At 38.3% G+C, this 21,624-nt stretch overlaps 2 protein-coding genes across 3 annotated transcripts in view; one reads left to right on the top strand and one right to left on the bottom strand.

Moving 5' to 3' along the window:
* FAM114A2 (family with sequence similarity 114 member A2) overlaps positions 1 to 1,710 on the bottom strand; it is a 34,677-nt gene extending 32,967 nt beyond the window's left edge. The window contains exon 1 of the mRNA XM_023515445.1: positions 1,621 to 1,710. The gene's annotated coding sequence lies outside the window, so the exon portion shown is untranslated. The remainder of the gene's footprint in view (positions 1 to 1,620) is intronic.
* A 7,060-nt stretch (positions 1,711 to 8,770) lies between these two features.
* Positions 8,771 to 17,215, top strand: MFAP3 (microfibril associated protein 3). 2 transcript variants are annotated; one of them, XM_023515439.1, is made up of 3 exons: positions 8,771 to 8,807; positions 12,275 to 12,732; positions 15,671 to 16,455. In XM_023515439.1, exons 2-3 carry the CDS (start codon positions 12,438 to 12,440, stop codon positions 16,453 to 16,455), a joined length of 1,080 nt encoding a protein of 359 aa, XP_023371207.1. In that variant the 5' UTR covers positions 8,771 to 8,807; positions 12,275 to 12,437. The 2 variants fall into 2 exon arrangements, with proteins under 2 accessions (XP_023371207.1, XP_003782068.1); XM_003782020.3 differs by lacking the exon at positions 8,771 to 8,807 and having other exon boundaries at positions 12,201 to 12,732; positions 15,671 to 17,215.
* Positions 17,216 to 21,624: the final 4,409 nt, after the last annotated feature.

The following is a 21,624-nucleotide window of genomic DNA, read 5'->3' as shown; positions in this document are numbered from 1 at the left end:
ATGGATGGATGCAGCATTATAATAGAAGTACATTCAAAATGATAAAAGAACAGAAAGGAAGACGTCCATCAGAATCATGAGACAACATAATTTATAAAAAAGGTACCTTAAATAAGCCTAGAGCAGGGTTCACAAATTGGGAATGTGGGAGCCAAATCCCATCTACGTGTTTACTTTTCTCACAGTATTTAAGCTTTTTTTCAGAAATTAGTTATTAACATTTAAAAATCAGACTTCATAAAAAACTTTCCAACACTCTCTCTTGTAAAATTGAAAGATATGGCAATGCTGGACCCACATTTGACTTGGTTAGTTACTGGTTAGAAAGAGCAGTGCTCCGGTTCCCTATAATCTCCACCCAAATCCACTTCACTCATTTATGTTACCTAATTAACCCCTGCAGCCATTTGAGTCTGCAACATCTGCCTTTAAAAGTACTTAGAATGTGGACAGATAAAGATGCCAACGAGAAAATTTAATGATATGGAAACAATACAGGGGAATGTTCAAAGGACTGAAGAGTGACAGTAGGGAATATGGAAAGTTAACAGTAGTTAATAAAGTAGAGAGAAGAATGATGGGGGGGCCTGAGGTCAGGCCAGGAAGGCAAATTAAGACATACCATTGAGCCTAGACTATATGGGTGTATGATATACATACATTGTACATTCCCAAAACACAGAGAAAAAAAATCCAGATACAACCACCCACTCACTGATGCACAAATCAACTTACAAGTATTCATTTATGAAGTTTGCAAAGATTTTCTGAGTACCTATTACATACACAGAGGTATCTTGTACTTCTGGAGACAGAGAACTAATGTAAGACATGATTTCTGTCCCACTCACTCCAAGGTACTATCTATTAGGAAAGACTAGACAGTTCTTGTACAAAGTTCAATTAATGTTTGTGTAACAGACTGTCTGGAACATATTCAGCCACGTATGTCTCTAATTTTCCTATTACATAGCTGGATACTTTCTGGACAGCTCTCATATATGAATAAATACTTTTCCACTATCAGTTCCTTATGCCCTCTCCAGGTTACAACACATCACCATCACTACCACCACAAATATTATACATAGCATACTATATGTAGTATGGCATATAGAAAATACACATTACCTAAATATAATTCATATAAGCCTATAAAAGATTGGAAGGACATACTCCAAAAGATTAAACATTCGTTATCCTGGTTATTACTATTTTTATTTATGCAACAAATGAAACATAGGTTCAAAGATTTAATGAGCAGCCAAAATCTGTTACACATCTGAGCTAAGTAGGAACATAACTTTTTGTGGTAAAGGCTATTTACACTGTCATTACCGCATCATCATTATTGGAATGGCTATACCACCTCTGTTCTCGATGGATTCATATCTAGCAAGAAGACACAAAAGGGAGGGTGGGGAATAAATATCAGATACTTGGTATTGCGCTATTTAATGTTTTTGTAAGTTTTCTAGATATTCTGTGGTGCCTGTTATTTTCATAACTGCAAGAGAAAGACTCTAACAACTGGATCAATAGACCTAAATGGCTGACCCATATTTTTAAGAAATAAAAACACATACGCTTACATACAAACAAATACTTTCCCTCATTTACCAAAATGGAGAGCAGTACGCTTTGTCCAGAAAGCAGCAGCTCTGGAGTCAGACCTCTTTCTGTCCCGCAGGAATAGTAAACGGGACTATGGGTTCCTGTAAAGATCCAGTAAGTGACATAAGTGAGGACGTGGGACGGTGACCAGCACGTTAAGTGCTCCCAGGTTAACAGCCGCAATTATTACAGTACTTGTGGCGGCGGTGGTTTGTGTCCCTGCGATCGTTATTAACATGCTGTCCCCAAGCAGACAAACGTGCACTCCCAAATCTTCCCATATCCAAGAACAGGTCCCAAACGGGAGATGGGGTGTAAACCATGCGCTCCTAAATTCCGGGGCGCTGACGACAACGCGAATTCCTCACACAAACGTAGCGCTCCACTAATGAAAGCGCTATCCCAGCCCTGCCGTGAGGTGCCCGCCGCCCACTGTCAGGTCGCCTCCTTCCCCTCCTCCGAGACCCCGGCTGTCGGACAGGCCTAGCACCCCGCCTGCTTGGTCCCAAGAAGCCCCGCACCCAGCTGGCCGCGAATCTCACCACAGCCACTGCCGCCGACTCGCGGCGCCCGCTGTCCCGGAAGCACTCCGTCAACGCGGAGTCGGGCTCGCCTGCCGGAAAAAACTTCCGGGTCAAGCATCCTCTTGGGCCGGAAGAAGCTGCTTGGTCCCAGTTGGGTGAGTGAGGGCTCGGCTGGGGTCTCAGCTAGGGAGGTTAGAGGCCGCCGAGGCGTGGGTAGTGGGAGGTACAATGTCCGCCATCCTTTTGGAGCCCTGGCCAGGGTACAGGACTTCGCTGTCGTAGAATATTTACCGAGTGACAAATACTTGCTAAGCACTACCGGGGGCTCCAGGAACGTATCTGAATTAGCACCCAAAGGTCCTGCTTTCTAAGTAGCTGACATTCTGGTGTGCGAAGCAGACCATAATCAGGTAAACAGATGGCATCCTGTAAGGTGGTAGTCAAGTAAACAGATGGCATCCTCTAAGGTGATAGTACGTGCTTTAAAGGAATTTGGACAGGATAATGTGGGAGAAGGAACTGAGGGTGTAATAAGCCTTAGGAAGATCTGGAAGAGAGTATTCCAGGCAGAGGGGATAGCAAGTGCAAAGGCCATGTATAGTGGGAACAAATTTAACAAGGTCAAGAAAAAGAAAAAAGTTCCACCGTGGTTGCAGCTAAAAAGGCAAGGTGGAAATAGAAGGAGGGGAAGCCAGGGACTTAAGTACCAATTCTGTTAAGCCTTGTGAGCCAGGGTAAGGATTTTTAATTCGAACTCGGTGGAAAACGTTTGAAGGCTTCTAAGTCAATGAGTAACATGCTCTGGTTTATGACTTTAAGTTTACCCAGAAAGATGAATCCCTTTTGTTGCTCTTGAGCAGTGGGAATGAGTGAAACCCAGAGCCAGAAAGGCATTAAACACAACCTTATTGCATAGATTTGAAGAAATCCCAGAGAGGTGAAGGGACTTGGTCCTTTAAGAACCCAGGCCTTCCGTCTACATTTAATGCCATCAGAATTACCATCTTAATGCCCAGATGTAGTAATTGTCACTTTCATAACCCTCCAGATATGTTCCTTTGCTATCAATTGTCATTCTTTAAATTTAGGTGTATTAATATAACTTGGGAGCTTGTTAAAAATGTCTACTCCAAGAAAAAATTTTTTAAAACCTATATAAAATGAATAGTTTTCTGTGATTTTCTTTTGTAATAAGAATAAAATTTAAGGCTTAAGTATAAAATCTTGTTAAATCAGTTAACTATTTTAATCTGATTTTTTAAATGTTGCTGATAATCATAGCAGCACACTTTTGGTCTTAATCCTTTTATGCTTTTTAAGACTTACTGAAGATTTCAGAGTTTTTGTGGGTTATTGCTATCAATATTTGCTATTTTAGAAGTAATGTCAAAGAAGTTATTCATTTTAAAAGATAGTAATAAACTCATTATATATTAACATAAATAGCATTTTCATAAAGAATGTTTTCCAAACAAAAAATTATTGAGAATGGCGTTGTTTTTCATTTTTATAAATATCTTTAATGTCCCACTTAATAGAAGACATCTAGATTCTCATATCTCTTGCATTAATTCATTACTATATCATTCTCATCATATAGCCTGTAGAAAATCGCACAATATTGTGTGAGAATGAGAGTGAAAAAGGCAGACATCCTAGTATTAACGTAAAGATAGTTTTGGAAAAGTCTCAGGGACAACCAGGAATTCCTGCACCACACTTGGAGAATCACTGAACTACAATATTGTCATGACAATCGAGGAATGTGGGCTTTATTTGTAAATAGCAAAATTAAGCACACTAAAAATATAGATGTCCAGGCCTTCCCCCAAAGATGCCCAGTCAGGAAGTCTGAGTGGCGCCAAGAAATCTGACTCTTTAGCAAGCACCACAGATTAGTTTGATGTAAAAAGGTCTGAGAGTTACAGTTTGAGAAAACCTGTTGTATAATTTGACCAGTTAAAATTCTCCACTCTTGAGTATTATGCCTACTAAAATCAAAATAGGCCTGTTTGCTTACCTTCAAATCTCTCCATTAACAGTTTCCTGAGACTGACACTCTAGAAACTTAATAAAAAGTTTGTAGTAGGCAACTTTCTCACTACCAAGTTGATGAAGTGTCTCTATGCCAAGGACTGAGAAGGTTTTTAGACTATTATTCATAAGCTTACAGTCCTTTGAACAGATAGCTAACTGGTAAGAGGGGCACTGCTGAATCTTACATAGAGTATTCTCATTGTACTAGGGGACTAACAAAGCGAAAGAACTTCATCTGAAATTAAGAGGTTTGAGAGTTGAGAGAGCTTCCTGAATAAGGTGAAATATAGTCGGATATTACAGAGAGGGTAGAATTTCCAGAGGAATATAATGATGGGGATGGGGCAGAAAGTTTTAAGCAGAAGGAACAATTAGAACTAGAACTTCAAGGTGAAAAGTTATTTGGAGAGAATTAAGAGTGAAACAAGCATAATTGAGGCTTTGTCCCATGTCAGGAAAGCTGGGAAGGTATATAGGAAATGAGCAAAGAAAGGAGTGATAATTAGCTATAATCTCTCATTTGGCCTATTTTTTTTAAAAAAAGGAGTGATAACAATAATCAGCCTACAAATGAGGAAACTGAGACCACTAGAGTACATGATAGCTAATTAGTGATAGAGGTACAACTAAAACCAGACTTAACTTCTAAATCCATTCATTCCTTCAACTAGCAATTATTGTACATATAGGCACTGCTGGGCTCCTTCTCATGACTTCTGCTCTAACCACCTGAATCTGTTCTTGGAGAATTATGGATGCCACCCTGGAATTTTAAGCTTATCTAATAGTCAGTGGAAAAATCACCAAGAGATGGGTTTATGGTTAGGACTAAGTCTGAAAGAGGCAGTGTTTGGATATATCCAAGGGGTAGGATTGGAGGTAAGGATACCCATTTAGAAATTAGAAGGATAGTGTGAGACCCCAGTGAAATAAAAGGACTATGACTTAGGGACAATAGGACTTAATTGGAAAATAGCCAAGTGGTAGAAGAATAATAACAGAAGCGTGTGTTTATAATTTACACACATTAGTTATCTGATCCTCACAACTACCCCATGAGGTAGTTACTGTTAATAACCTTATTCGATACATGTGAGAACTAAGGTTTGGTAAGCCCATGGGTTTACTCAGGGGTAGGATCAGGCAGTCTACCTCCAGAACCTGTCCTCCTAACCACTAAGCCATGATAATCCTAAAATTTTGATACTGCAAAACTGGAAATGCATATCCTAGGCAAGTATATCTGTGGGTGAGAGTGAAGAGCTCTTTTTTAGTTATACTGCATTTAAGATACTGAAGAATGTTTTAAACTAGAGGGAAAAAATGGTGGGGGGATTATAAATCTAAGCCTATTTGGTCATTGTTTTTGTCATTTGCATTCAGTAGCTATTCAGCAAATGCTTATGGCAAAAGGACAAAAGTTGTACATATAACTGAACTAATCCTGAGTTTAAAGCGAAGCTCCAATAAAGATAAATACAGAAATGTTTCTCACTATGCCAGAAAATATGTTAAAGTTTGAACTGAGGCTGACCAAATGCCAGTGATGAGGTGTGTAATATCGTTGAGAAACTATTGGAAGCCTGGCACAGGATTTCATGCCAGGAGAGAATTACCTTATATGTCCAGGCAATACTGGATTTAATTTAATTAGAACCTTTTAAGTAAATGGCCCTCAAAATAGTCATTTCTATTCACATATTGCTGACTTATTTTATGTTGCATATCCTTATAATAATGCTTGAGTTTAAGCAGAACAACTTTGTGTTTGTTCTTTGCAAAGGATAGAGTAATTCTAATAATCTGCTCTTCCTTTGCTTTTTCTCCCTCTTGCCAATTCAGAATGCCACTTTATCAATTCCTGTTCAGGGTATAGGAACTCCTCCATTTTCCAAATGTGACAGTGCAGGCAGAGAAGAGTAGACGAGCTATAAATACAGCCTAGAATACATTTAATTATGGAGAATGAAGCATTAATATCCCAATATAATTAGAGTGAAAAAAATGCCATCTGCGCACCAGTGTTTTTCCCCCTTTTCATTATGTCAGAATTATTTCTGCAAACAGCCATTTCCTCAGCCAGCTTAATATTGAGCCACCAGAACGGAAATCAGCCATATTACTTCCTTATTTACTTATGTTGAGAAATGGAACAGAATGGAAATATTTCTTCTCTCAGAAGTTGGCAGGAGCAGCAACAGGGCAATCTGTTAGGCATGACAGCTATAGGCTCTTTTCTTTCCCTTAAAAAAAAATATATAGTCGATATTCAGAATGGTTTTCTAGGGTAAAATCATCTACATTTATGATTATTCATGATCCTAGCAAAGCTTACTTTCTGTATACTTAAAAGATGAAAAAGAAGTTGGATTAAGCTTGAGAATCACTCTTATCTGTTGCATTCTTATTAATGGTGAGAGAAAGGTAATAAAAAATTCTACCAAGTAACTTCAGCCACAAGCATACTACAGCTGTTTTAACTGTTTACAGGAAAGTAAACACTTTGATTTTCCTTTTTTGAACTCTGTTCCTTGGCTTCAAATGTCAGCTGCCTCATTGAGAATTAGCAGACATGGTATTATTACAGTAAGTCTCAAACATACAAGTGAATTGCCTTTCTAAAATTGATAAATTTCTCTTTTACATTCATGGCATAATTGTACTTCTCTTCAGTATTTTTCATACTGTCTTGTATTTGAATAGCTGTTTCTGCATCTGCCTTCAAGCTAGTTTGTAAATCCCTGAGAGCCTGAGACTCTGCCTTAATGCACCTAAATACCCTTGCAGCCCCTACTACTTCATCTTGCACATGATGGGCCCTTGGCTTAGATGAGCTATTTCAGAGTCATTAGGTGAGAATGAGGAGAACGATCATAGTTGGTGCAGTTTGTGTTGCAAGTAGCAGAAACCCATCAGAGCTGACTTAATTAAAAGGAGATTTACTATAAGGAAATAAGTATATCCCATCCCAAGGGTAATTTGCTCCCTCATTCTGTTTTCTGCTTCTGTCACTTTCTTGAACAGGAGCGAGAAACTGTTCAGCAACCTCTTATCCACAAATGGGTTGTATCTCTTCGTAGCTCGGATCAGAAATCCTTTGTGTTCACAATATCCAGGGTATGAGTATGAAGTGTTCGGTATTGCCTGGATATATAAGACACTTCTCTCCTGGCGTGAAATCATGTGCCAGGCTACTTCTGCCGTCTTTGGCCTACAAGCAGTTTAAGGGTGCTGGTAGTATTTTTCTCAACCATGTCTTACAGATTTCTCTAAACCAATAGAGACAAATGGCTGTGTCTGTACAAAGCAGGAGCTATGGATTTTGGCCATGTGGGCAGTTTGCTTGCCACAGTCCAGCGCATGACATGGAGAATAGAGATGGATGGTGAGCCACAGCCACCGTTCAGTCACTTGTTGCGAACTTAGTCTTTTTTTCTCCTGCCTAATCATTTCCCCATTTGCTACATTTGTTTGCATGTTCAGACTTTGTTTTCATGGTTTTAATTTTGAATTAAACTGAATAAAGATATTTATTTTTAAAACACACACAGTCATATTGGAGCCAGGAAGTAGAATTCTGTCAGGAGCCAGAGCAGCATGTCTCAGTCTTCTCTCCTGTCCCCTGCTTCTCTCCCTCTTCCCTTCTCTCTCCCCTCTTCCTGCTCTTTCTTCATCCTGCTTGTGCTTTCTCACAGCTGCTTCTTATCTGTGGCCCAAACCTGACTGCCTAAGCCCTCATGTGCCTTCTCTTCCTCAAGTGGCTCTATCCCACAAGTGTCTCAGTTCCAAATTCCATGACTTAACATTCTGAGTAGCTTAGTCAGCCAGTATTTTGACTTCCTCCTAGGCCCAAGAAGATAAAGGCAGGGCTGAGTAGATGACAGCAGTGGTTCTATACCACAAACTCAAGACACAAAAAAACAATGTGATATATCATGGTTGGGATTCAAGCTCAGTTTATACTTGCTGTTTGATCTGCATTATAAAATATTTATTTACAATGAGAAAAATGTGAAATTTTAAACATTAAAATTGCATAACGGTGACCCCCCTCTAAGATTTTTAAATGGCTGTGTGGTGTTCTAAGTTAAGGTGTTTTATAATGGCTTAACTATCAGGTATATGGTTTAGCACAGTGTCTAAAAGAATAATTAATTACTTGAGCTTATTCAGTGTTTACTGTTGCCAGACTGTGTCTCTGGCACCACTGCCTATACTTTGAACCTCTCTGCTACTCTTCCTTATCAGAGACCTTCAATTATGCTGATGAAGAGTGATCTAAATCCAGAATGGAATGTGAGTGATTAGTTCTCTTTTATGGGAAGTGTTCAGTCTGGAGCACCATTAGCCAGGGTTCTTGTAGAGGAAATGAGGAATTAGATTAGTGGTCCATGGACCCACTGCCTTAGAATCACCCAGGGAGCTAATTAAAAGCCATAAATTCCAAGACCCAAACCCTTTCTAGGTCTGGGGTTGGACCCACGAATGTATTTTTAAGAAGCTCTCTAGGTGATTGTGAGATTCAACTTGGTTTGGAAATTCTGGACTTGATAATCTTTTATTCTTACAGTATTTTCTAATACAAAATGGTAAATGAAGACTTCAGGGGTTGAAAGTCATGAATTCCTTTAGGTACGTACCTTTCAGATCTTTTGAGATGATTAGCGTTGTCTGGTTTTGTCTCATAGAATGTAATAGGTGCTAATAAAAGTATGCCAATTTGAATAATTATTATCCTTGTTATATAACATTCAGTTTATAAAGACCCATCACATATTTTATCAAATTAAACTAATCTTTGTCAATAAATTATTTATTGAGCATGTGCTAGTTGTAACGTATAGCAATAAAAAATATAGTCCCTTATGCTTGAGGGGCTCATAGGTGAACTGTGGTAGACTGCATAGCAGTATAAAGCAGCATATACCAGAGCCAAATGAGTGGTGCAGGCTCCAGGGGGTCAGAGATATCTGGATCTCTGTGGGAGGAAGCACCAGACCTTGAAGAGAGGCTCAGGAAGCAGGAAGAAGTTCCATGTAGCCGTATGGAACTATGCTAAGCCTTGTGTTTGTAAAGACACTGTTTGCTCTGCAACCCTCTGTGGAAGCCGTCCATCCTCTCAAAGCTCCTGAATCTCAGTAATTGCCCTGCTCCTGGGGGAACATGACCATACCCACAGCTGCTCTGTCCCACTCCTGAGCCTCTGTTCTTTGACCTCTTCATCTTACACTTCATTAACTTCACCCTCTACAATTCCCAGAGTCCATCTCTAATTTCTCCACTGGCCCAGGAGATTCCATCCAGAATCAGGACTCAAACCCAGCATTCTCTTACCACCACATCTCATTACCACAACTTACAATTCTTTTTCTTGGATGCCTCTTGACCAGTGACTTCCTTGCTTTTTCACTGTCTTCTGGCCCTCTACCTGGAGCATTTCCCTTCTAGTTTTGATTTCTGTTTATCCTTCAGGTCCTGCTGCACTCCTTACTTTCTCAGGGAGGCTTTCTGCAACAAGGTTAGCTACCCATGGGTGCGTCTTCTTGTAGCATCCTGTATTTTCCCTGGGATAGCATTGGGTATTTTGTATGTATTTAGTTAATATCTGTAGCCTCTGCCTGATAGCTTCATGAAGGCAGAGACAGGTGGTGCTAGTAGCTCAGTGGGTAGGGCGCCAGCCATATACACCCAGGCTGGCGGGTTTGAACTCAGCCTGGGCCTGCTGAAACAACAATGACAACTGTAACCAAAAAAATAGCCAGGCATTGTGGCAGGCTTCTGTAGTCCCAGCTCTCTGGGAGGCTGAGGCAAGAGAATCACTTATGCCCAAGAGTTTGAGGTTGCTATGAGCTGTGACACTACAGCACTCTACTGAGGGCGGCATAGTGAGATTCTGTCTTCAAAAAAAAAAAAAATGAAGACAGACAGTATCCATATAACTGTAGGTTGGCACATAGCAGGTGCTCAATAGATACTGTTGAATATGAAAATGTATACTTCTAATCTAAAGCTTAGTGGTGGGGAGGGATGAGAAGTAGGTGACAGGATAAGAGATAAGGCTATGTTAGAATAAACCAGTCGTAAGGGCTTTTTGTTTTGCTTTCCCTGTATAAAAGAGCAAGCCTCTAGCTCAGAGCCTTAAGCAATTGGCAGTATCTCTGGAAATTAACAACACTGCTTTGTTTTCATTGTGTTTATGTGTACAGTTACATTTATCCATAGAAGTGATACAGAGTTTTAAAATAAATGTATGAAGATAAAATAATGAGTTGACTTAAAGGAAACCATAAATGATAATAATTTGACATATGAATATAGAAAAAAAGTCATGACAGCAAAGGAATGAATGAAGTGTAGAAAATGCTGAGTTGGATGAAGAAACTCTTTATCAAAGACCTGGGGGAAACCTGGAGCATTTTTTTCAGTATACTCATAGCCTATTGCCATTCAGACTCACTAGTCTAGAATAAAGGAAAAATCCTATCTACTAATTGTTGTGTATCTTATAGTGAAACTTGGAAGCTTACAAGTCAAGCCCCTAATATAATGCCTGGCTTCTGGCAGTTATTCACTCAATGTTATTTTCATTGTTTCCACCCATCACTCTCTCCTGAAAAAGACCAACTTTTAATCTGGATTCTACTACTAACTTCTAGCATAATTGTTAAGGAGTAAGTCACTATGAAGTGAATAGATTAGATTACATCATTTCTAAAATCCTCATCAGTGCCCATGTCTTTGTTTTCCTTTACTCTGACTTCAGTGGAGTTTTATGAAGAAATGGAAATATACACATGTTTGAGCTGTCATATATAGCCCAAATATGAATTTTTTGGTTTTACTTTAAATAGTCCATCTTTGAATTTTAAAGATTTAGAAAATTATTTATTATCACTATTCAACCATCCTTTCAGGATCTAATGAAAATTAAATGACATTTACATCTTATTGTAATTCAGACTTTGAGAAGTTTAATGGCAAAATATCATGATTCATTTCTTTTTATGTTCTGTAATCATGCTGCCTTCATTTAAGTATAAAGGAGAGTAAATGTCATTTCCAAAAGTAATTATCTTGGGCCTTTACAAGAAATAAAGGTAGGTGTTTCATTTACTATTTATTGACATAGATTGAAACTTTTCTTTGAGGAAAGAGGGACATTACCAGGAAGATGATCATAAACACACAGCTCCTTAGATTGGGATGTTACTTTGCTTTTTATTCATGATATTTTCCTGGGTTTTCTTTAAATTTGTCTAACAGTCTTTCCCTCTAGTTTTATATTTGCCTTTCTGCCAACTAGACACTTCAGATGTTATTTCTTCCCTTAGCTAATTTCACATAATTTAAGCTAGAAATTTGGTATGCTTACAAACTGTTAAATATACTGTATTTTGTCTCTTGAAATTGAAGAGACTATTAAAGGAAAATTCTTTTGTCTGACATGCTTGCCCAAGAGGGAAGGTCTGTAACCTGAGAAGTCAATAATTCTATTTATAATCTGTAGTAAGTACAGTTTTCTTTCTAGTATTAAGACAAATAAAACTACCTTAAACATCCCTGCATTGTTTATATATCTGTGTACTTGAATTACTCAAATTTTGATCTCCATGGTTATGGTTATGATGTAGTAGCTGATTTACATTATTGATAAAACAACAGATGGTAATGGTGCAGGTTGAAATAAAAGATCATTAAGCTAAATATTTTAGCCTTCATTGGCTCCCTGTTGTATAGAATTTGTCAGAGTGAAATAGAATCATAGCATTTCCAAACTGGAAGAGTCCTTAGAGATTATCTCATCCAGTGCTTCATTTGACAGATGAGAAAACAGAAGCCCAGAGAGAATGCTACTTGCCAAGGTCGTACAGCTAGTCAGTAGTGAAGCTAACCCAGAATCTAGGTCGGCCATTTCCCCATTCAATGCATTTTCTGCTGTCTCTATGTGAGATTTTTAGGTGGTATTTTATTTATTTATGCCCTGATGTCAGCACCAGTTATTCTAATTGTTGTCACATCTCTTCTTTTCTGGAATATACAGAGTTTCACCCCATTATGAGTCTCAGCTGGTTAAACTTTTATTTCTGACTTTCTTTTAGGTTGGTCTCTACTTGCATCTTTTAACTTTGAAGACAAAATATACTTGGATCTATCACTTTTTTGGAAAGTTTCTCTACTAAGCAATAAATTACCCACTGTGTCCTTACAGTATAGAAGGTTTTGAGTTCTCCAAATCTAAACAAGATTTCCTTCTATTTTCCCATGAAGCCACATTGTTGTTTATTCACTTTAGTGGTGAGTGTTACTGTGCCTGCTGCTTTTGTTTTTGAAGATGTGGACTTCAACCAAATGGCTCCCTGGGGAGAAAATCACAGTTCTTACAATGCATCATTTCCCCCAACCTTTGAACCCTCACCAAGTTCCCACTCAGGTGATGATGTCATCATAGCCAAAGAGGGAACTAGTGTTTCAATGGAGTGTCTTCTCACAGCTGGTCACTATGAAGATGTCCATTGGTACAACTCAAAAGGACAGCAACTGGATGGCAGAAGCAAAGGTAACTGTGTCGAGGTGTAATGAATCAAGGTTACTCATTTCCTATTCTGATTTTTTGGTTTTTAAGATATACAAGAAATCTCAAAGATAAGGTGTCAAGGTGAATGGTTTAAAACATCTGAAAGGCCTAGAGTATTAGACCTATCAGAAAATATATAGTAATTATTTAACAAGAAGGAAAAAATTTTTGAAACTTCTAGAAATTTTAAAAGTGTTTACATGACAGCGAGCTATTTTCTTTCCTCCTCATGAGTTGGTTCCCTTCTCTCCTGACGGTAGACTAAATCAGGCCTGTTTCATACAGCTGTGCAGGTAGTCCACTGCACAACTCCAGGGGCACCATTCACCAAGACTGCTATTGAACAGTACAGTGTGGTGGCCCTGTGTGAATGCATCTAGAAAGGTCTTGGCTAGACTTAAGAAAATTTGTTATGAATAAAATTTGTTTTGTTCTGAAATGAGTTACTAGGAAATCTACAGCATTTTTAAAAATGAGTATTAATCTGTGCATAAAACTTTGATGTCTGGTCTTTGAGAATTAAAAGGGTATTATGGAACTCTGTAACTACTTAAGTTCATTTTTTTTCTATTCTATACCTTAATTCATATGAAAAAAAAGGAAAGTTTCTCTTGCATTTATTTTTTGTTTTTCAGTCTTAAAAATTACAGAGATGTAGTGATAATGTGATCAAGGCCTACTTTTTGACAGATTTTCGTTTAATTTTTGTTTTATTTCTGGACCTGTGAACTCATCTTAATCCAGAGTACTATTTATTCAACTATTGTTGTATTATAGAGATCTTTTTGATGAGTAATTCTTTAGTTATAATGTATCTCAAAAAGAAATTACCATGAGAAGCCAAAGCACTGTAGATAATACTCTGAGATCCTCACAAATTCTACTTTCAGGAAAGACTACCTTATCTTTTTTTTGCTAGATAATGTAACCTCTTGAAATATAAAGGATATGGTTATTCATATTAGAATGGAAAATAGAAAATTACACAGGTGTTATTTTCTTCAGAATAACATGCTAAATGTATTAACTTCTACAGAGTGAGTAGAACTGGTCACCAAGGGATTAAAGAATTCGAATTATCAGAAAGAACAAAGTATTTTTAATTAGCTTGTAAAAATACAAACCTGTTGAATCAGAATCTTCAGAGTGGTACCTGGAGTGTGTATTTTCAACATGATTTGGGCTTCCTTATTTGAACCCACAGAACTAAATTCTATCTCCTCTGACTTTTATAGGATATACTGACCAACACATCTGAGATTTGAATTATTCAGTCTGTGCAATCATCATGGACTGACTGTATAAACAAAGCCTTATGTTAGGATAAGACCAGCCAAGTGGAATGGCAGTTTTATTTTCCCATTTTGCCTTTGCTTTGAAACCCACTAACATTTATCATTGATGCTTTCAGCAACAGCTCTGTAAAATTGTATTAAATTTTATGAATCTCAAGTGAGAAGAGTTTAAAGAGCATGTCAGTCTAGTATAAGGTTCATAAATCTTGAGCTATTATCAGCAAGTGAGCTAGAGGGTTTAGATTTTGGTTGTAGGGCAGTGGTTGATGAATGGAGTCTGTGTAGTTCATCATAGCTTGGTTTCAAAGGGTGTCCTTTTCATAGCTTTAAGTTGTAGAAGAGAAGCTTAGGGTATAATGGCTATATTCATAACTGCATAGTTTCCTCTTCTTTTTGCATTAGGGAAGTGATGGCTCTTAAAAATAAATGTAGCTACAGAAGGTTTGATGATAAAAAATGGTCATAGTCTACAATGCTCATCAATTTATGTGCTACTAAAATAATCCAGAACCATAGACTGTCAAGGATGAAAGAGATTTTGAAGAGTTGGCATTTAGGTGATGCTTAACTAATAGTAACTCACCCTTTCCTAGGATACCACCCCTAGTCAGTAGAACACACACCCACACCCCAGGTTAGCCCATCCATCCCATCCTCAGATGGCTCCCTAGTTAAAGCACAGAGTGCTTTGGGAATTTGCCACAAAGGTAAGAATTAAGTAGGCAGAGCCAAGTTATTGAAGAATGTTGAATCAAGGTGAGCAGTCAATATTCTGTTCTTTTCATACTCCTAAATGCAGTGTAGTCCTACATATGTGTTCCCTGAATCAAGATAACCTTTGCATATGAAAGAGAGGTAGCATGTTTTAGGTTCAAAATAAGCCTAGCCATCTTAAGGGCAACTCTGTTCTCTTTGCCAAGCTGTTTATTTATACTAACTTGTGAGATGTATCTTTTGGCTTATGCTTCAGTTACTGTGGTCAGGAAATCAAGATACCATCATCAGCTAACCTGTCCTAACAAAATTAATAAGTGCAAGGCGTATGAGATTAGCCAATTAGTAATTAAACAAATGCATGCATTTACTAGATTTTTTTTTTAAAAAAACAGCTTTTTTTCTTGCTATATATAAGTTCACTATGGAAAGTGAGCAAACACAGTTAAAGGGAGAAAATGAAAATTATAACAAGTGAAAATACCATTATTTTAAACCATTGTCATATATTTCTGAGACATTTTTCTAGTATATGAAAATGTATAGGAAGAGACTCTGATGTAAACATGCATACACATATAAACTTTCTTTTAAGATTAGTCATTTAGCATTATATAGACATACCTTTCTCACGAAAAGGCTTTTTATGCCTAGCAGTAAAAAGGAGGGTGTGGTAATTATTAACATCAGGAGAGAAGACCTTTATTTCCTTTTTAAGTTCCAGACCAATTAAATTCTGACCCTTTATAACAATCTAGACTTTTTCACCTAATTGAAAAAAAACAGTAGAATCTAACACATGAGTTAAGGTACTCTCATGAAAAGGTAGAATATTGACAAGGCATCTGGCATATTCATTAATAATATTCTTTATGCTGTAATTTCTTTTTTTGTTTCTATTGGATTATCAGGTGGAAAATGGTTGGTTTCTGATAACTTCCTAAACATCACCAACATAGCCTTTGATGACCGGGGGCTCTATACGTGTTTCATCACTTCTCCAACTCGTGCCTCCTACTCTGTCACCCTACGTGTTATCTTCACCTCGGGAGACATGAGTGTCTATTACATGATTGTTTGCCTGATTGCCTTTACGATCACTCTCATCTTGAACGTCACAAGGCTATGCATGATGAGCAGCCATCTTCGCAAGACCGAGAAGGCCATCAATGAATTCTTTAGAACTGAAGGGGCTGAGAAACTTCAGAAGGCCTTTGAGATTGCAAAACGAATCCCCATCATCACCTCAGCCAAAACTCTGGAGCTCGCCAAAGTCACACAATTTAAGACCATGGAGTTTGCACGTTATATTGAAGAACTAGCAAGAAGCGTTCCTCTTCCACCCCTTATTCTGAACTGCCGCGCCTTTGTTGAGGAAATGTTTGAGGCTGTGCGAGTAGATGACCCTGATGACATAGGAGAAAGAATTAAAGAGAGACCTGCCTTGAATGCTCAAAGTGGCATATTTGTCATTAACCCAGAGATGGGGCGGAGTAATTCACCAGGAGGAGATTCAGATGATGGCTCTCTGAATGAACAAGGCCAGGAGATAGCAGTTCAGGTTTCTGTCCACCTTCAGTCAGAGACAAAAAGTATTGATACAGATTCTCAAGACAGCAGTCATTTCAGCCCACCTGATGATATCGGATCTGCTGAATCTAACAAAGACGGGACATATGAAAACTGTCAGCTATAGGCTATCCCAATACCTACAAAAATGGCTCCCAGATAAAAAACTTGTTTCTTGGGAAAAAAAACAACATTTTTACCAAAAGATAACTGGGGTTAATATTAAGCATATCAGAACATGAATTGCCAAAACCTTTGTAAAAATTCAGTGCTTTTCCTATTTGCTATTTCTTAGTCATATTCCTTCACCTTGATTAAACAATGCATATTAAGATTTAAAGGAACCTAAGAGATAAACATGATGGGAAAAGTACTGAACTAAGAATCCCAGGGTTTCTGGTCACAGATTGTTCCGATGGTAGGTCTGACCCTTATCTTGAGGCTTCAGTTTTCCCATGAGTAAGATAGGGGATTTGTATTAAATGGGATCTGAAGTTGTTTCTAGCCCTAAAGCTTCTTACCCAACAGCTTTAAACCACCAAAATCATCAACAAATCTCCAAGTAAACCTTTCCCTACATTTTTAGTCCCTCTTTTTGAAGAGAATCAAGCTGAGACTATTCAGTGATAACAGGTTTCCACATCATTGTCATAATGCTCAGAGGCATAAGTGTATTTCAGATGTTTCGCCTTGTGGAAGGTACACATCAATGATATGTGCTAGGTTGAATCTCTTCAGTATCTATCTTGTTATACTGATACAGAAGCACAGATATCAGAGGGCTAACTGCTATTTTATATATACTACTTTCCATGAGTAAATTAGTCCTTCTTGGGATATATCGTATCTTTTCAACTTACTACAGTGTTTTTCAAGCTTTTTTATCTCATGGCACACTTGAACCTATAGCACACTTAAATTATGTTGACAAAAAAAAAAGGATATGTTCACTGTGCTTTGAACTTCTTTCAAAAATAATTTAATCTTTAAAAAGTTTCATGACAGGGCAGCTCCTATGACTCAAAGGAGTAGGGTGCCAGCCCCATATACCAGAGGTCGCGGGTTCAGACCCAGCCCCAGCCAAAAACTGCAAAAAAAAATTTTCATGACACACCTAACATCCTTTCACAGGACACCATTGTTGCCACAGCATACCCGTTGAAAATCACTGACTTACTGAGATGTTATTTAGTTCGTTGAGGCTGACAGTGATTTCCCAACTTATCTCCTGATAAGTGAGCAATTTGTTGCCTTTGGTGTGTTTAGAATAAGAACAATATCTGATTATCTCTCGCTGACAAATCATGGATTTTGATATATCTGTTAATAGACTTTCTCAGGAGTTCCTGTCTTAAAAGTACTGGACTCTACAAGTAGATTCTATGGTTAGGAAAGCATTCTAGGATTAGACCCAGAGCTTGAGTCCTCTTTAGACCTCTATCAACTCTGTTAACTCTCTGTGGTCTTAAATATGGTGCTAAAGGTTGCATGCCTCCTAATGTTATTTGTTGTGTTTATATTTTGTTGAGGTTTTTTGTTTTTGTTTTTGTGTATTTCAGAACATAGTTCTAAACTAGGGCTACTTTTGTGGTCTTTCTGAGAAGCACTTACCTGAAATAAGATTAGGTAATTATGAGGGTATAGTAGTTACTGTATTAAAACACACACACATGCACACACACACACACACACACACACTACTGCCACTACGATCCCCCTATGATCTAGACATAAGGAAGGAGGAAAATGATGAAGATGCACCAAATAAACACTTAAGATGGCATTTCTTGCCTGTCTGAGATCTAATATAATGGAATTGTAAATACTCATCACAACATTTTTTTCAGCTACAGAAAGCTTGGTGCCATACAATTTTTAGAACTTGGCAGTGGAGCTCCATTGGGACTTTAAATTTCTTCATTTGACTTCTGATTATTGAAGCATTACTTGAACTAGAGGCTCCTGAAGGAAATGTTCAGGGGAGGTTTTATCGGCAATTTAAGGTTTCAAACAGGAAGACAACAAATTCAAAGTGTGACCAGATGGAACTCAGACCTGTCTTTGTCCAGGCTTATCAGAAGTAATACATCTTCTCTGGACAGCAGGAACGAATCCGTGTGCAGTTTTATCAGATGGCATTATGGATAAAAATGATAACGCTGCCTTTTCTGTCTCTCAGGCTGTTCCCATGGAAACCTCCAGAGCCAAACAAAGCTAACCAATCATTTAGCCAAAGCTTGCCTTGGCTCGTAGACTGCTATTTCTTTAAGGAAAACTGTTTTCGTATATTTGGCTACGAGAACAAGGGGTCTTGAACATATCCTAGATTATAGAACACTTTTTCCCTTCTCATAATGTTTCTCTTAAAAAAGTAAAAGCTTGTTGAATTCTTTGTCTGGAGTCAGGCCTCCGAACATCTCTCAGATTTTCAAATGGTATCTATAACCCTGTTCTGACATACTAGGTTTGGGATCTTCTCTTAGAATGTAGCTTGTCACATGAAAGAGAACGGTTTTACCCTACTTGTTATCATAAGAAACATAGTGTTTGGAACCCAGTGGTAGTCATACTTAATGAACAAAGTCCTGGGAAACAGAACTTTGGAAAAAATTTAGGAAATTTTTTTTGAGACAGAGTCTCACTTTATCACCCTTAGTAGAGTGCCATGGTTTCATGGCTCCCAGCAACCTCCAGCTCTTGGGCTCAAGTGATCCTCTTGCCTCAGCCTCCCACGTGGCTGGAACTAAAGGTGCCCACCACAATACTCAGCTATTTTTAGAAAAAGGGTTGGAATCCTGACCTCAGGCAGTCCACCTGCCTTGGCCTCCCAGAATGCTAGGATTGCAGGCATGAGCCACCCGCACCCAGCCGGAAATGTTTTTTAAAACTGAGTTTGGGCTCGACGCCTGTAGCACAGTGATTACAGTGCCAGCCACATACACCAAGGCTGGAGGGTTCAAATCCAGCCTGGGCCTGCTAAACAACAGTGACAATAGCAACAAAAAAATAGCCAGGCATTGTGACAGGTGACTGTCATCCCATCTATTTGGGAGGATGAGGCAAGAGAATCGCTTAAGCCCAAGCGTTTGAGGTTGCTGTGAGCTGTGACACTACGGCACTCTACCAAGGGCAACATAGTGAGACTCTGTTTAAAAAAAAAAAAAAACTTGAGTTTGCACAAATAATACACAATAATTAAATATAGGCTACTCCATTGTATCCTGGATAAATTACTTTAGAAACAAATAATTTGGTGGCAGAGTAACTGGTTTACTTGCAGTGTTCCAGATGATGGTGTCATTGATGAGGAATTAAAGTAGGTCAAAATTTAACTTGAGTTGGTATTTTGTAAAGCTAGTTTTCAAAAAGAAGACAACCATACTTGTTAATATTTTCTGTATCTAATCAAATACTCTTTATATGTAGTTAACCATCACATGTTATCTTTTTGCAAAATCCTTAATCTTTTGAACTTAAACCACAGCCTAAAAGTCTTTAACATTAACTATATGTAATTATCTTTTTGTCTCACTGGATTTATAGTTAGTAAAAAATATGTTTACTCAACAAAATGTATTTAAAATAGGCTTGTCATTGCATTTGTAGATGTTGTCTTATGTTGTGATTTAGTGAACTTTATTGTCCTTATGCAATGGTAGCTTTGTTTAAAATCAACATTTAGACATCTTTATTGATTCTTTACCAGCTGAAGTCAGATACACAGGTATCTTTTGAGCTGATACATGTCCCCCCTTAAGTTTACAGGCAGCTCGATAACCACCTGTCTGCAAAATTGCATCTGTTATGACGGTTTAATTCTCTAGTCAGGGTCAGGGGACATTTATATTTTCTACCAGCTACTTTGATGTAAATATCTTAGAGTTGCTGACCTGGAATAGTTGTAAGCAGGCTCCTGGCTGCTTCATTGCCTCACAAATATATTAAGATCAAAGCAATATCTGCACACAGCTTTCCCTTTGTTCCTCCAGCCTTTTGGTCTAGTCTCATGCACACCCCACATGTATTTTCACCTTTGATCAGACTTTGTCTTGTGGGTTCCATATGGCACAGGAACACAGCATGCTTGTTTTCTAGAGCCCAGGCAATCGTGGGTGCTAGCCTAGTCTTCACACACCAGCAGTTGTAACACCAGGTAGATGGTATTTCTTGAGTCACCAGTATATGAATGCAGCCTTTCCTCATCTAGGCCAGTAGTACTGAAAATACTCAGCCTTATATAGAAGCTCCTATGTTCTCATTAATGTATTTCTCAAAAGTGAATGAGTATTATATAATATGGTTCAGATGTTTAAATGGTCAGCATTTTAATAAATACTTGCATTATACATTTGTCTCTTTTTTTAAAAAAGTCATATTTGAATGTAATTTATTAAATTTTCAATGAAGTGTATTTCATTTGTTTGAAATGTTCTATATAGTATATTTCCTTTTTATATGTGAAGGAATTTGATGTCAGTTTTAAACAGGGGTAAATTTGATTTCAACTTGGATTCCACCATAGCCACACACTTCATTGTTAGAAATATTTACTAAGTATTGTGGATATTTTGGTGCTATGAGCCATACTGACAAGGGTATCCGTCCTTCATTTAGGTTTGCAGATACCAGACTATCATACAACAATTTCCCACTTCTGAAGTAAAGCATTCATGGCAAAGGCAAGAGCTTGAGCAAAGCCCTAGAGATAAGGGGATTTGTTTCATGTTTTAGAGAACGTGTGGTTAGTATGTTAAGTTTATGATGCGATTTGGCAGATGGGAAAGGTATATCTGGAGTCCCAAATGGGTAGAGGACAATGATGGGAAAAGGCTGTGGATAAGCAACTGATATTAAGAGAAAAGCAAAGGGGCTCGACGCCTGTGGCTCAAGTGTCAAGGCACCAGCCACATACACCTAAGGTGGCGGGTTCGAATCCAGTCCAGGCCCACCAAACAACAATGATGGCTGCAACCAAAAAATAGCCAGGCGTTGTGGCAGGCCCCTGTGGTCCCAGCTACTTGGGAGGCAGAGGCAAGAGATTTGGTTGAGCCCAGGAGTTGGAGGTTGCTGTGAGCTGTAATGCCACAGCACTCTACCTAGGGGGACAGCTTGAGGCTCTGTTTCCAAAAAAAAAAAAAAAATCAGCCATTACGAGAGAAGTCAGGAATAGAGATAGACTTGTACCAGCAAAGACTAAGGTGGCCCTCTGTGGTCCAGTCCTCTAGGTTCTAAGAAGTCTGACAGGCTTCCTTCATCTCAGACTATCTTATGTCTCTCCCACGATGTCTTTGGGAAC

This window comes from Otolemur garnettii, unplaced genomic scaffold (genome assembly GCF_000181295.1).
Source record: "Otolemur garnettii isolate 467f Iridium unplaced genomic scaffold, OtoGar3 scaffold00003, whole genome shotgun sequence".
NCBI classification, from domain to species: Eukaryota; Metazoa; Chordata; class Mammalia; order Primates; family Galagidae; genus Otolemur; species Otolemur garnettii.
This window is presented reverse-complemented; position numbering and strand designations above follow the sequence as displayed.

Coding starts and splice junctions, on each gene's coding strand:
- MFAP3 (XM_003782020.3), top strand. CDS start 12,438: ATGAAGCCACATTGTTGTTTATTCACTTTAGTGGTGAGTGTTACTGTG. Junction 12,733..15,670: donor ACTGGATGGCAGAAGCAAAG/GTAACTGTGTCG, acceptor TTGGATTATCAG/GTGGAAAATGGTTGGTTTCT.